This window comes from Meriones unguiculatus, chromosome 9 (assembly GCF_030254825.1).
Source record: "Meriones unguiculatus strain TT.TT164.6M chromosome 9, Bangor_MerUng_6.1, whole genome shotgun sequence".
Classification (NCBI taxonomy): Eukaryota; Metazoa; Chordata; class Mammalia; order Rodentia; family Muridae; genus Meriones; species Meriones unguiculatus.
The window spans coordinates 60,337,435-60,350,960 of NC_083357.1; the positions used below are offsets into that span (position 1 = coordinate 60,337,435).

The following is a 13,526-nucleotide window of genomic DNA, read 5'->3' on the forward strand; positions in this document are numbered from 1 at the left end:
TGTATGAAGAATGGAGAACCCGTAGGGAGTAACGCTGAGCAAGCGCTAATCTATACGTATGTAGCAGCTTCATGGGCTTTTAATAAGGCACTAAACAATCCTATTCTTACCTGTATATTTAAAGTAAGTCCATACGACAAACAAAGACCTTTAAAACAGAGGTGATTCTCTTTCAACTAGAGGGCAAAACAAACAAACAAACAAAAAACCAGCACTAGAAATCACTCCTCCATCACTGTCCTGGGGCTGGGGCTTTGTTCAGTGTTAGAGCCTGTGTCTCAGATGCACATTGTAGGTTTGATCCCATCAATAAAGGAACAAACAAATAAATAAAAATAAAAAAACAAATGACACTGCCACTGTGCCCTATGTTTTGTTTACTATACTACTATGTACATAGATGAAGGGTGGATGGATTACTAGGTAGGTAGGTAAATAGAGATAGATAGATAGATAGATAGATAGATAGATAGATAGATAGATAGATAGGATAGATAGATAGGATAGATAGATGATAAATAGAGAGATAGAGAGATAGAGAGATGATAGATAGATAGATAGATAGATAGATAGATAGATAGATAGATGATAGATAGATGATAGAGAGAGAGATAGAGAGATGATAGATAGATAGATATAGGATAGATAGGATAGATAGATATAGGATAGATAGATAGGATAGATAGAGAGATAGAGAGATAGGATAGATAGAGAGATAGAGAGATAGGATAGATAGAGAGAGATAAGATAGATAGATAGATAGATAGATAGATAGATAGATAGATAGATAGATAGATAGATAGATAGATAGATAGGTAGATAGATAGATAGATAGATAGATAGATAGATAGATAGATAGATAGATAGATAGACCAATCTACCACTTCAGTGGGCTCTTATTTTCAAACTTCAAGAATCTTATACCATGACATAGGTTCATATCTGTGAAAGACTCGTGGAAGACCTACCGAGCAGAAAATCAGAACACAGTGAAGAGAAGATCTGAGGTCAGTGCCGTGAGAGACAGTCTTAAAGAGCATGCTCCAATCAGAGGCATTAGGTACAGCCAAACTGGCTCTCCCATGAGCTTTTCTCCTTCACCTTTACCTCCATTTCAAGCCTCCCGCTGTGCCCTCCAGAATCCCAACTCCACTGTACTTAGTTCTTTGTCCTTATTCCCCTCCCCACACACAAAAAAAGATGCTTCTATTTCTGTGTGAGTGAAGTTCTGGGTTCTCTGTGGGTACTCTTTCTGGGCAGCCTCTGCAGACTGGAGGTGATTCATCTGGGGCATCACAAGCCATGGGACAAGCAAGCTGCTTCTTTTGATTTCCTCACGGCCCGTGCCCCTTCCATAACAGAGCCTGCTGTGAAACTGGTACCTCTTTTCATCTCGCCTCTCACACCGAGTTCATCATTACGCCTTACCAGTTTTACCTCAGACATATAGTTCACCCCCACCTACACTTGTGCGCCTCCACTGCTGCCACTCAATCCAAGTCATCACCATCGGTCCCTAAACTTAGTGACCTTCTGCTCAGTCTTGTGTATCATGTTTAGATACTTACCACCCACCCTCCACTCAGTAACTGAAATGGCCTTTATAGGATCAAAACCTGCTCATGAATTTGCCCTTCAAAGGTTCCACAGTGAGATCCATTAACACAGACAACTAATGTGTGCTGTCCTGGTTTGCTTTCTGTTGTTGGGATAAAACACCATGGTCAAAAGCAACTTGGAGAGCAGAGCATTTTTTTTTTTGGCTTATACATCTCTATAATAGTCTACCATTGAAGAGAGCTAAGGCGGGCAGCTGGAGGCAAGAGCTCAGAGACCGTAAAGGAAAGCTCTTTACTGGTTTGCTTTCCATGGCTTGTTTAGTTTGCTTTCTTATATACAGTAGGACCATGTGCCCAGGGAAATTACCTCTCACAGTAGGCTAGGCCCTTCCACATCAATCACCAATCAATAAAATGTCCCATGGGTCAATCTTAAGGGAGCATTTTCTCAATTGAGGTTTTCTCTTCTCAGATGACTCTAACTTCTGTAAAGACGACCAAAAAACCATAACAAACACATGTGTTAATAGTTATAATAGTTCTTAAAAAGCCTTCTCTTTGGGGGTAGAAACTAGTATAAATGTGTATGTATGAAAATGTTATAATGGAATCATTTGAATCTAGTAAAGACTAAATAAAATTCACAAAGTGTTGGCCATAGTGAATATGTGTCAGCCACGGTTTTTTCCTTATTGTTGTTGTGTTATTCTTTTCATTTTCTACTACCTCATAAATCACACTGTCTGTTGCATTCTAAATGTTGTCTGTGGGGTTGCAAGATGGCCCAGGTGGGCAAGAGTGCTTGCCATGCAGGCTGAGACCTTGACTTTGAATTTGGGTCCCATGATGGAAAGAAAAAACTGACTTTCACCAGTTGTCCTCTGACCTCCATAGAGGCCATGGTGTGTGTGTGTGTCCACACTCACTCACACACACACTGAAAAGAAAATATTTTTAAATTTGAGTGCTGTGCATAGAAGAATAATAGACACAAAAATGTTATTTGGGATTTAATTTTGTTCATTTCTGACCTCTGGTTCACTGAGAAAGTTGGCTGATCTAAGGTTGGGCCAGTAGAAAGGTGCTCAATAGAGTTTTAGTTCTGTTTTGTCATTTTCAGTCATGATGTTTGGGGTTTTTCGTTTGTTTGTTTTGCTTCACTTTGCTTCACTTATTATAGTAACTTAAACTCTAGTTGTCATGAAACGGGGAAGTAAAATCTTCCTTACCCCCCCCCCCCGTCTATTACATTATTTTGAATAATCCATTTGCATGAAAACAATAGTAAAGTGAGGTTATAGTGACATCCTGTGGTTGTGGTGATTATTAAATGAGATAATTTATCTAACTGAGACTATGGAGATGGATTAGTGGGTAGAGGCTCTCAATGTGCAAACCGGATGATCTGAGTTTGGATCCTCAGAGCTCAGAGCCTAGACAAGAGCCAGGTGTTGTGTGGCTTTATCTCTAATTCCAGCAGAGAGAGGACAATTCTCTAGACCCTCAGAGGCCAGCTACCCTGGAGTACACAGCACAGTGGGAAAACAAAAGCTATCCTGCCTCCCAACATCCACTGTGGTAAGCATACACCTATATCCACACTCCTTACACACACACACACACACACACACACACACACGCAAAAGATTTTAGAATTAATGTAGCTGTAAGGAACTTACCAGATCATTTAGGATAGAGTTAGCATACAAGAATGATAGCTGCTGTTGATAGTTGATGACAGTCAACAACCAATATTTTTTTTGAAAGAATATTTTTTATTCTTATTTTTATTAATTACACTTTATTCACTTTGTATCCCCCCATAAGTCCCTCCCTCCTCCCCTCCAGGTTGCACCCCCTTCCCCTTCTTCACGCATGCCCCTCCCCAAGTCCACTGATAGGGGAGGTCCTCCTGTCCTTCCTTCTGATCTTAGTCTATCAGATCTCATCAGTAGTGGCTGCATTGTCATCTTCTGTGGCCTGGTAAGGCTGCTCCCCCCTCAGGGGGAGGTGATCAAAGAGCAGGCCAATCAGATTATGTCAGAGGCAGTCCCTCTTCACATTACTATGTAACCCACTTGGACACTAGACTGCCATGGGCTACATCTGTGCAGGGGTTCTAGGTTATCTCCATGCCTGATACTTGGTTGGAGCATGAGTCTCTGGAAAGACCCCTGTGTTCAAATTTCTGGTTCTGTTGCTCTCCTTGTGGAGTTCCTGTCCTCTCCAGATCTTACTATTTCCCACTTCTTACATAAGATTCCATGCACATTGCCCAACAGTTGGCCATAAGTCTCAGCGTCTGCTTTGATAGCCTGCAGGGCAGAGCCTTTCAGAGGCCCTCTGTGGCGGGTTTCTAGCTTGTTTCCTGTTTTCTTCTTCTTCTGATGTTCTTCCTCTTTGCCTTTTAGGATGGGGATTGTGCATTTTAGTCAGGGTCCTCTCTCTTGATTAGTATCTTTAGATATACATATTTTAGTAGTTTTATCCTATATTACATGTTTATGAGTGAGTATATACCATGTGTTTCTTTCTGCTTCTGGGATAGCTCACTCAGGATGATCCTTTCCAGGTCCCACCATTTACCTGCAAATTTCATGATTTCCTTATTTTTCATTGCTGAGTAATATTCCATTGTGTAGATGTACCACAATTTCTGCATCCATTCTTCAGTTGAGGGGCATCTGGGTTGTTTCCAGCTTCTGGCTATTACAAATAAAGCTGCTACAAACATGGTTGAGCAAATGTCCTTATTGCGTACTTGAGCCTCTTTTGGATATATGCCTAGGAGTGGTATGATTGGATCTTGAGGAAGCACTATTCCTAGTTGTCTAAGAAAGCGCCAGATTGATTTCCAGAGAGGAACAACCAATATTTTTAATGATTTATTTACTGTTATTTTATGTGCATTGATCTTTCGCCTGCATCGCATGTATGCCTGTGTTGAGTGTCGGTCCCCTTGGAACTGGAGTCACAGACGGCTGTGAGCCATCACGCAGGTGCTGGGAATTGATCCCGAGTCCTCTGGAAGAGCAGCCAGTGCTCCTAACTGCTGAGCCATCTCCAGCCTCCTAGCCACCAGCATTTTGGTTATTTATACATTAGAAAAAAAAATGTAGTCTTCAATAGCTGTGGAGATCAAGACAGAAAGCATCTCCAGGGAGAATGGGGGCTCCTCCGCAGTTGCTGCTGCCTTCCTGTGGCCGTCTCCCTCCTTCCTTCGCCCCTTCGCTCTGAGGTGAACATGTGACGTGGAACACTTGAGACTCCTTCCCACCGACACGCTTACCCGTCTTCGTGTTCAAGTCTCCATCACCAACATCTCTTAAACCATCCGTCAAAAGTAATAATAATCCTGACACCATTCTACTTCGTGAAATGCTTGAGAAATAAAGAGTCGGCACTCCTGATGACGCAGCAACTTACTTAAATCTTAGTCAGAGGAAAGGAGAGCAATGTGATAGTAGCTGCCTACTGTGACAGGGTATGAACACATAGTAGGACCATATAACTACGGCCGCTGGTGTGTGGAGATGAAAGCTGGCTTAGATTTTGTAGAACTCCGGAAATTTGCACTTAAATACTTCTTTTTTTCTTTCTTTCCTTTTTTTAAAAATTGTTTGTTTGTTTGTTTGTTTTTCAAGACAGTCTTTCTCTGTGTAGCCCTGGCTGTCCTGGAACTCTCAGTGTGGACCAGGATCTGGGATTAAAGGTTTATGCCATTACCCCCAGCTTTGGGCTTAGATTCGATCTTTAAAGTCAGCGGCTGGAATTGCTGTCTTCTCTTATTAACCCTGAGCTCTGGAGGAAGGCTGTGGGCCTGCCAGTCCCTGCAGCCCGCCCACCCTGCGGGTCCTCTGTAGACCCGAGGATCCAAACTGACCCCCGAGGATTCATTTCAGGAGTCTATTTTTTACAGACTTGGGCTCTAGATCAGCACTAGAGATCTAGGCACCAAGGCTGCACGTCTGCTGACCCAGACGCCAGGCTGGCCTGTGTGAGATCTCCAGGGGCAAGGGCACCTCCATGCCATGACAGACATTCTGTGTGGTGAAGCCGCAGTGCACTCTGTCTGCATCCGTGGAAATTTCGAGGTAGCCCTCTACACTTGCTTGTATCGGCCTCACAAGCCTCGCCTATAACAGTAGCCCATATTCTGTGGCAAATAAACACATGTCCACACCCCATCCTCTTGTGCTCTGTTCAGGCGGACCTATCGGGTATACTTGGGATCAACCTTTCCTGGACTTTCTAGAATATTCCCTCCTACTCGCTCTTAAAGATTTTACCCCGGGTATAATCACCTTCAGAAATCCCTCCACGCTTCTTCTTCTGCATAATATGTTGCCCTATGGTAGTCCGTACCCAGACTCTCATAGGTCTTATCTGACAACATTAAAATTATAGCCTTGGGAACAGAAAGACGGTTCCGTGGATAAAGGCGCTTGTTAGTCAGGCCTCGTGGCCTGAGTTTGATCCCAAGAACCCACATCGCTGGAGGGAGAGAAACAACTTTTGAAAATTGTTCAATATCTCCCCGTGACATTGTGGCACAAATGTGTGAGCTAATTTACACGGGCATGCACACGCACACACATGCACAAATAAACAAAATGAAATTATAGCCGCCTCTTGTCATGTTACTGTAAAGGGATTTTCTCCAGATCTCTGGAAATAACAGGCAACTAACTGTAGAGTGGCCCAGATACTGAACTGAACCAAATCTCCTCCCACCGTCTGTAACATCCTCTTTCACTGCTCTACTGGCTTTTCCTCCTCACTAACTTTATCCTCTTAAATTTATCCTTCTGCATCAGACTCTGTGCAGAAACAGAGTCAAAGGGAAAGAATGAGCCGACGGTCCATTCAGACGTATGTGTAAGGCTAACCACATCCAGCATTGTGGAGATGTTTGTCTCCGTGCAGAGCCTTGCTGGCGACACCTACGCTGTGAACTCTGAGGACAGGGGAGATGTTAAAACGGCCATGGGAAGACTCATGGGCCGTGGGCGATTGATGGGAGCCAAGAAAAGCAGCAGTGAGTCCTGGGGATCCCCAGGGCATGAGGGCATGAAGCCTTGAAAGCAAGTGCCAGGGGCTTTCTTATCAAAGGCAATAATAGTCCCACCTGGTTACACAATCCCTTCAGGCAGGTGTGTTTTCTGACCACTTGGGACAACCAGATCTTACAGCCTTTACTGAACTTTCCCAGGCACAGAAATGTACTTCGTTAGCTATGTTTATATATTTGCCTTGGGTCTGAATAATGTTCTGTGTAGCCAGCTAGATTCTTTAGCTTGGCCTTGGGGTTAGTCTGAAGTCACCTCTCAGTGATCATAGGTTCTCAAGGATCCTGAAATTGTACTCTTAGCTGTAGTGCCAAGTCTTCTCTTTCAAATACGTTTTTATCTGTTCTTTGAGAATGTCATGCTTGTTCGGAACTTGGCCAAATGGACCCCTTACTCCATCCCCTCCAACTCTGCGTCTCTCTTCTAACTTCAGGTACTTTTTCTTTTTTAACCTATTGAGTTCATTTAGTGCTGCCAGAACGTGCATGGGTAGAGGACCATCCATTAGAGCATGGACAACCTGCCAGGGGTCACCTCCCCCCAAGAAACTGAGTCCCGGCAGAGGTGGAGCTCTGTGAGTCCCTATTCCCTCCGTGCTGGACTTTTGACCGGCTTCATCTTGTAAAGATCTTGTGCCTGCGCCTCAGCTGCTGCACAATTCCAAGGCTTATCTTAACACACAGATCTACAGGAACATAGCTAGGGAACTGAGTGTTCTGGGTGAGGCCTCAAGAGGCAGGATATATGCTCAGTTTCCTCATGGTCAGAGGAAAGGCTGTGCTAAGGCCCTCAGTACGTGTGAGTTAAAGACTCGCATTTGGAAGAAGCGGAAGGAGTGGTGGAAGTCATTTCTCCTTTTATCCACAGACACCCTCTGCCAGCTTCTCGGTGGGACTAATTGGAGCCCTACAGCAGCCCTACCCAGTCCTGCCCAGATCAGTGCAGATGTTCATACCTTCATCCAGATGTTCTAGGCTCCAGAATCTCTGTCAGCTATGAGAAGGTAGCAACTTACCTGACTAACCTACCTTCTGACATGTGTGTGCCTCCCACGAATAGGGATGGGTACTAGTCCCACAGAGACATGGGGACACCTATGTCCCCTCACATCCCCCAGGATTCTCAAAGGATTGAGCGGTGTATGTCAAAAAAAGATCCTTGAGGACAGCGGCTCTCAACCTCCCTAATGCTGCAACCCTTTAACACATGTTGTGGTGACCCCCACCATAAAGTTATTTTTGTTGCTACTTCACAACTGTAACAGTGTTACTGTTGTGACTCTTAGTGTAAATATGTGTAGTTTTGCAATGCTCTTAGGTGACCCACAGGTTGAGAAACTCTGCTCTAGGAGGTGGCTAGTCTGGGAAGTTCACAGTCTTTGTGTTTAGCTGATAAACCCATAAAAATTTCCACACGTGGTAGTGAATACTTATAATCCTAGCACCAAAAAGACTGAGGCAGAAGAACTGGGTGTTCAAGGCCAGATCTAGGCTACATTGTAAAACCTGGTCCCTCCAAAATGAACTAAACTCTTGCACGTTAAAAGAGGACACACAGGCATTGTACAATGTCTAAGTCAGATTATTTATTCACATTTGTAAACATTTATTATCTCTCTTTTAGTTTAAAAAAAAAACACCTTTGTTTCAATTTTCTTGAAGTCACCGAGGCTGGCCTTGAACTCTTGATACTCTTTCCTCCATTGCCTGAATGCTGGGATTTTGGACATGAACCGTTATGCCTAGCTGGTGACAATTTAAAAACTCTTCTCACAGCTTTTTTTTTTTTTTTTTTTTTTTTAATGTACAGTGTTGTTATCGGTAGTCAACCTGGCATGCAATAACACACCAGAGCTTCTTGCTTCTATCCAGCTGTGGCCAGTACACAGTGACGGATGCCCTGCAGCCCTCGCTGCCCACCCTCCCTCCTCAGGTGACCACCTCTCAGCTTGTGTAGGGCCAATATTTTGGATTCAAAACCTTGTGTGAGTGAGATCATGTGGCAGTCCTCTTCTTTATTTCACTTTACATGATTCCGGTTCCTTCGATATGGGGTGATTAATATTAAATATAGGCAACCCATTTTCTTTGTCCAGTCATCAGTTGACAGACTTATAGGTTGTTTCAATGTTTTGCATATTATGAAGAGTTTTTATAATCAATGCGGAAATTACGGTGTGTCTTTGACATACTGATTTCTTTTTTTTTTTTTAATAAATCCCCACTAATGGTGGCATTTCTGGATCATGAGAGAGTTCTCTTTTAATTTCTGGGAGACCCTCCATCCTATTGCCCATAGTCGTTCTACTAATTTACAGCCCAACCAGTAGTGCAAAAATGTTCGCCTTTTCCATATCCTCCCCAACACTTGTTATCTTTAGTCTTTCTATGGTAGCCATTCTTACTGAAGCTAGACACTTAATCCCAGTTTTTGCTTGTATTTCTAGGTAATTAGTGATGCCCTGCATCTTTTCTTTCTGTCACACTGATATCCATCACTCTTGGGGAAGTGGTCTGGTGTATGAATATCTGTTCAAAACAGTACTTTAGGTTTGTTAGACTACCAAGTCAAAATACCACATACAGAACACACTCTGGCAGCACTTGCTTTCCCCATGCCCTTCCTACCCCTGTGAGCCTTGATTTTCCATCTCTAAAAGAAATGACCAGGCCTCTTTCCCCTGTTTATGAGAGCAGATGTTTGAGATGAGACTGAAGCTCTGTGAGACGGTAAGTGTCCAACGCAGGATGCGCTGGGGCAACTCATTAGCAAAGAATCCTTCCTTGAGAAGACGTCTCACCACTGAGACACCTCAGTGTGGAACCCACTGTCCTGGCCTCACTCCAAGTTTAATCCACAGTAGCACCCCTGGCTCTAGAAACATCAGTGGAGACCAGAATAAAAGTCTCTCAGCAGGATTTTTGCCTACACCAAGGCATTTGGAGGTTTCCCAAAGAGAAAGGAGGATAGCTACTATCATGGAATTTAATAATAATAATGAGTACTTGGTGTATACCAGCGTAAGGACCAGCAAGATGGCTGAGCCGGTGAAGTATTAACAGTGCAACATCACACCTGAAGTCCCATCCCCAGAATTCACATAAAGGTAGAAGGAGACAGGCTCCACAAAGTTGTTCTTTGACTTCAACATGCATGCTGAACACACACACACACACACACACACACACACACACACACACACATTCATAGTATTTCTAAAATAAAGTATACCAGCATGAAGACTTTTTATTTTAGCCTTGTATCTTCAAAAAAAAAAGAATTTCCCATAATGCATATGGTTTTGGAGAAAATGAAGCTGGAGTTAATATTACTCAATAAAGCCTTCAAGAGAGTGTGCCTTCAAAGTAGAGTATAACCAACAAAACTACACTCTGTTCCCATCTGACAGGCTGCAGTGAGTGGGCCACTTGGCAACAAGCCTACCTCAAAGGGCAGAATAAGATCAAAGCATCAGTCATCTATCACTGCCCCCAAGCAGTGCAGGCCTAATGGCTCTTTCCAATGACCACATCGTTAGCTCCAGGGAAGTACTATGCAGTTAGATCCCTGGATCCAGGCAGCCAACCTTGAACGTAGCACAGAACTGGCCCTTCCGTGAGAAAACAGAATGAGTTCCAACCCAACCACTCCAAAATAGAAGCTTCTCTCTGACCCCTGAGGTCCTCACACCCTGATTGGTATCTCAAGCCAAGCATCTGGGAAAAGAACATTTCTACAGCCTCTGGAGACATTTCTACGGCAGTCCCTGGCCAGGTGAGTAAATGCGATAATGAGAGAGGACATTTCCCTTCTCCACTCTCTGAGCAAACCTCTCCTCTTAGTCAAGCCTTGCTGGCACGTTAAGACCTCTTTGCTTCTCAGAACTCCGTGGGCATCCCTTACTCATGTCCTATGCAGTCTTGAGTTGCCTGTGCTTCGTAATAGTGTTTCCAAAACCCTGGGCTTTCAATATGACTTGAAGGCAAATAGTGTAGCCATTTTCTCTTGAATTTTCAAGAGGTGAGAGGGAAAGTGCTTAGGCCTGGCATGGGGTGTCCTGCTCTGCTGGTGAGGACACTCTGCCCTTAGCTGAGTACCTTCATGTCATGTGCTTCAAAGAAATGAAGGTGGTGCTAAATGGCACGGGCTGTCGCCTCTCCTCTTCCTCTGACCTCTATAGAAGCTGTGATCTCCCTGGAAGAGTGAACCAGCATCGAGCCTTCCCCAGCCCGGAGCATCTCTATAAACAGAACTCCCAGGCAGCTGTCAGAGCAGTTCTGGCTCCAACCGTCTGGAGCCATGCGTCTGCAGCAGCTTCCAGGTTTACTGCTGTTCCTGGTGATCTCATTGCCTGCCGGTAAGATGTGGACTGTGGGTCTGAGTATAAAAAGGTCTCCTGAAGGCTCGGGTCCTAAAATTTTAGATAGATAGATAGATAGATAGATAGATAGATAGATAGATAGATAGGACATCGGGCTAAGGCTAGGATGTGGGTAAGGAGTGTTTTTCTCTATACCAGCCATCTTTCACTATTTCCTGAAGACCTCCAGTATCTTAAAAAGGGGAACCCATTTCATGATTCATACATCCCTACTCAGCCACCAAATTCCTACTGTTGTTATTGTTATTGCTATTATTATTACTATTGTTATTGTTTTTATTGGTTTGTTGAGACAGGGTTCCTCTGTGTAGACTTGGCTGCTCTGGACTAGCTTTGTAGATCAGGATGGTCTTGAACTCACAGAGATCCACCTGCCTCTGCCTCCTTGAGTACTGGGATTACCGCTGTGTGTCACTGCATCTGGCTTTTTGTTGTTGTTTTGTTTTGTTTTTAGCTCAGAATCTCTCTGCGTAGTCCTGGCTGTCCTGGAACTAGCTACGTAGACCAGGCTGACTTTGAACTATTAGAAATCCACCTTCCTCAGCCTCTGGAGTGCTGGAGTTAAAGGCATGCACCAACATGCCCAGCTTAAATTCCTCTTCATAGACCTAGACTCCACAGTCTTACCGAGATATGATGGGAAGTAAAAAGGTGGATCCCAGAAGGGGAAACAACAGACACCAAACTCTCCGTCAGCAAGAGAAAACAAGGCCAGGTTTGTCCCTGGCCTCCTGAAGACTTATCTGTCCTTTCTCTGTTCCTTCAGGTAACTGCATGATCGGGAATAACGGAGTAGAGTTTCGACCCTGTACTGCACTCGAAGGGTCTTGTTTCTTTGGCTGTAAGCCAGGATGGTTATGGGTTGGCTTCTGTAACAATTCAATGTCCTGTTGTAAAAAGCTAACAATATTTGTGCCTCCTCAATCCAAAGTTGTGTGACCTATGCATCACAGCTCTAATTAAAAGGCTGTGTAAATGAATAAAAGCTCTCAATCTGTCTGGAAGGTCGAAGAGCTCGGTAACAGATATCGTGGGTGGCGGATGGAGATAGGACTGGCCGGTTGTCTATTTACCGGCAGAATCACAGATGTACTTTGTGAGGAAACATTACAGTAAACGGCGCCCCCTGGTGTTTCTTGTCCTAATCATAAATTCCTGCTTCTAATCCAACTGCTCAGGGCTGGAGAGATGGCTCAGTGGTGAAGAGCACTGGCTGCTCTTCCAGAGGACCTGGGTTTGATTCTCAGCACCCACATGGCAACTCACAACTGTCTGTAACTCCAGTTCTGGGGGATCCGATGCTCTCTCCTGGCTTCTGCAGGCACTTCACCTATGTGGTACACAGAGACACATTCAGGCTAGACACAACATACATAAAATTAAATTAAAAACAAATAACACCAAACTTAACTGTTCCATATCAGTCCACAGCCCCAAGGAAGTGACATTCTCTAAGAAAGAGAATTAAAAATGAGAAGAGAATGAGAAACAATAACCACCCTTAAACTGTTTTGCATATATCAAGTTACTTAATCCTCAAGACGGAATCTGATTTCTTCAAATGGTGGATCTTTTTGCCAAGATCACACAAGCAGTAAATTAGTCTGTCCTGGATTTGCACCCAGCCCATCTTCATTTTTTTTCCTGTTATTATTGTTTATTTTTATTTATTTGTTTGTTTATTCCCCCAGGGAAGAACAGACCAATTGGTTACCCAATACCGAATGGTCAGCTCTGAAAAATATATACATACAAATAATATATGATATTTAATTATTGTTGTTACATATATATATATATAAATGGACAAATATATAAATACAAAAAACAGGTAGTGTATGAACTGAACAGGTTGTATATACCCATTTGGGAACACACACACACACACACATACACACACACACATACACACACACACACACTACCCAACCTGTCTTGACTGGGTCTGCTTTGGGTGACTACTTCTCACTTAGCAACCAGATCCCTGAAATAAGAACCCAACAAAACTCTTTTTCAGGCTCAAAGCCATAAAGCTCTGTTTTCTAAGCTCCGTTTCTGGCTCGTGACCCAGGCTGTTGACCGTAAATTGTCCCCACACCCACAGTATCAGTTTTGGTGATGCTCTGTGACACTCATGCTCAGGGTAGGGCAGCCCACACGGCTGTGTTCTACCAGGATGCTTCCTTACCATGCATCCCCCCGTGCCCCTGCCCCAGGGGCAGAACCAAGAGGCCCCATCAAGACCATTGTAATGCACTGTGGAACACTGACACCTTCTAGTAACATCTACAGATTGTGGCAACCCGTGCTGGTGCCTTAAAGCCTGTCCTCTTACTGAAAAAGAAAGGAAGGAAGGAAGGAAGAAAGAAAGAAAGAAAGAAAGAAAGAAAGAAAGAAAGAAAGAAAGAAAGAGGAAGAAAGAAAAACTGAAATAAAAATAGAAAATCAAGTCAGGCATCGTGCCACAGACCCCTGTAATCCGGCAGAGGCAAGTTAATCAGAAGTTTAAGGATAACC

At 43.7% G+C, this 13,526-nt stretch overlaps 1 protein-coding gene across 1 annotated transcript; it reads left to right on the forward strand.

Annotated features, from left to right (window-relative positions):
• The first annotated feature begins 7,098 nt into the window (after nt 1-7,098).
• Nucleotides 7,099-11,972, forward strand: Defb136 (defensin beta 136). The gene is made up of 2 exons (XM_021629753.2): nt 7,099-10,985; nt 11,776-11,972. Exons 1-2 carry the CDS (start codon nt 10,928-10,930, stop codon nt 11,946-11,948), a joined length of 231 nt encoding a protein of 76 aa, XP_021485428.1. The 5' UTR covers nt 7,099-10,927; the 3' UTR covers nt 11,949-11,972.
• Nucleotides 11,973-13,526: the final 1,554 nt, after the last annotated feature.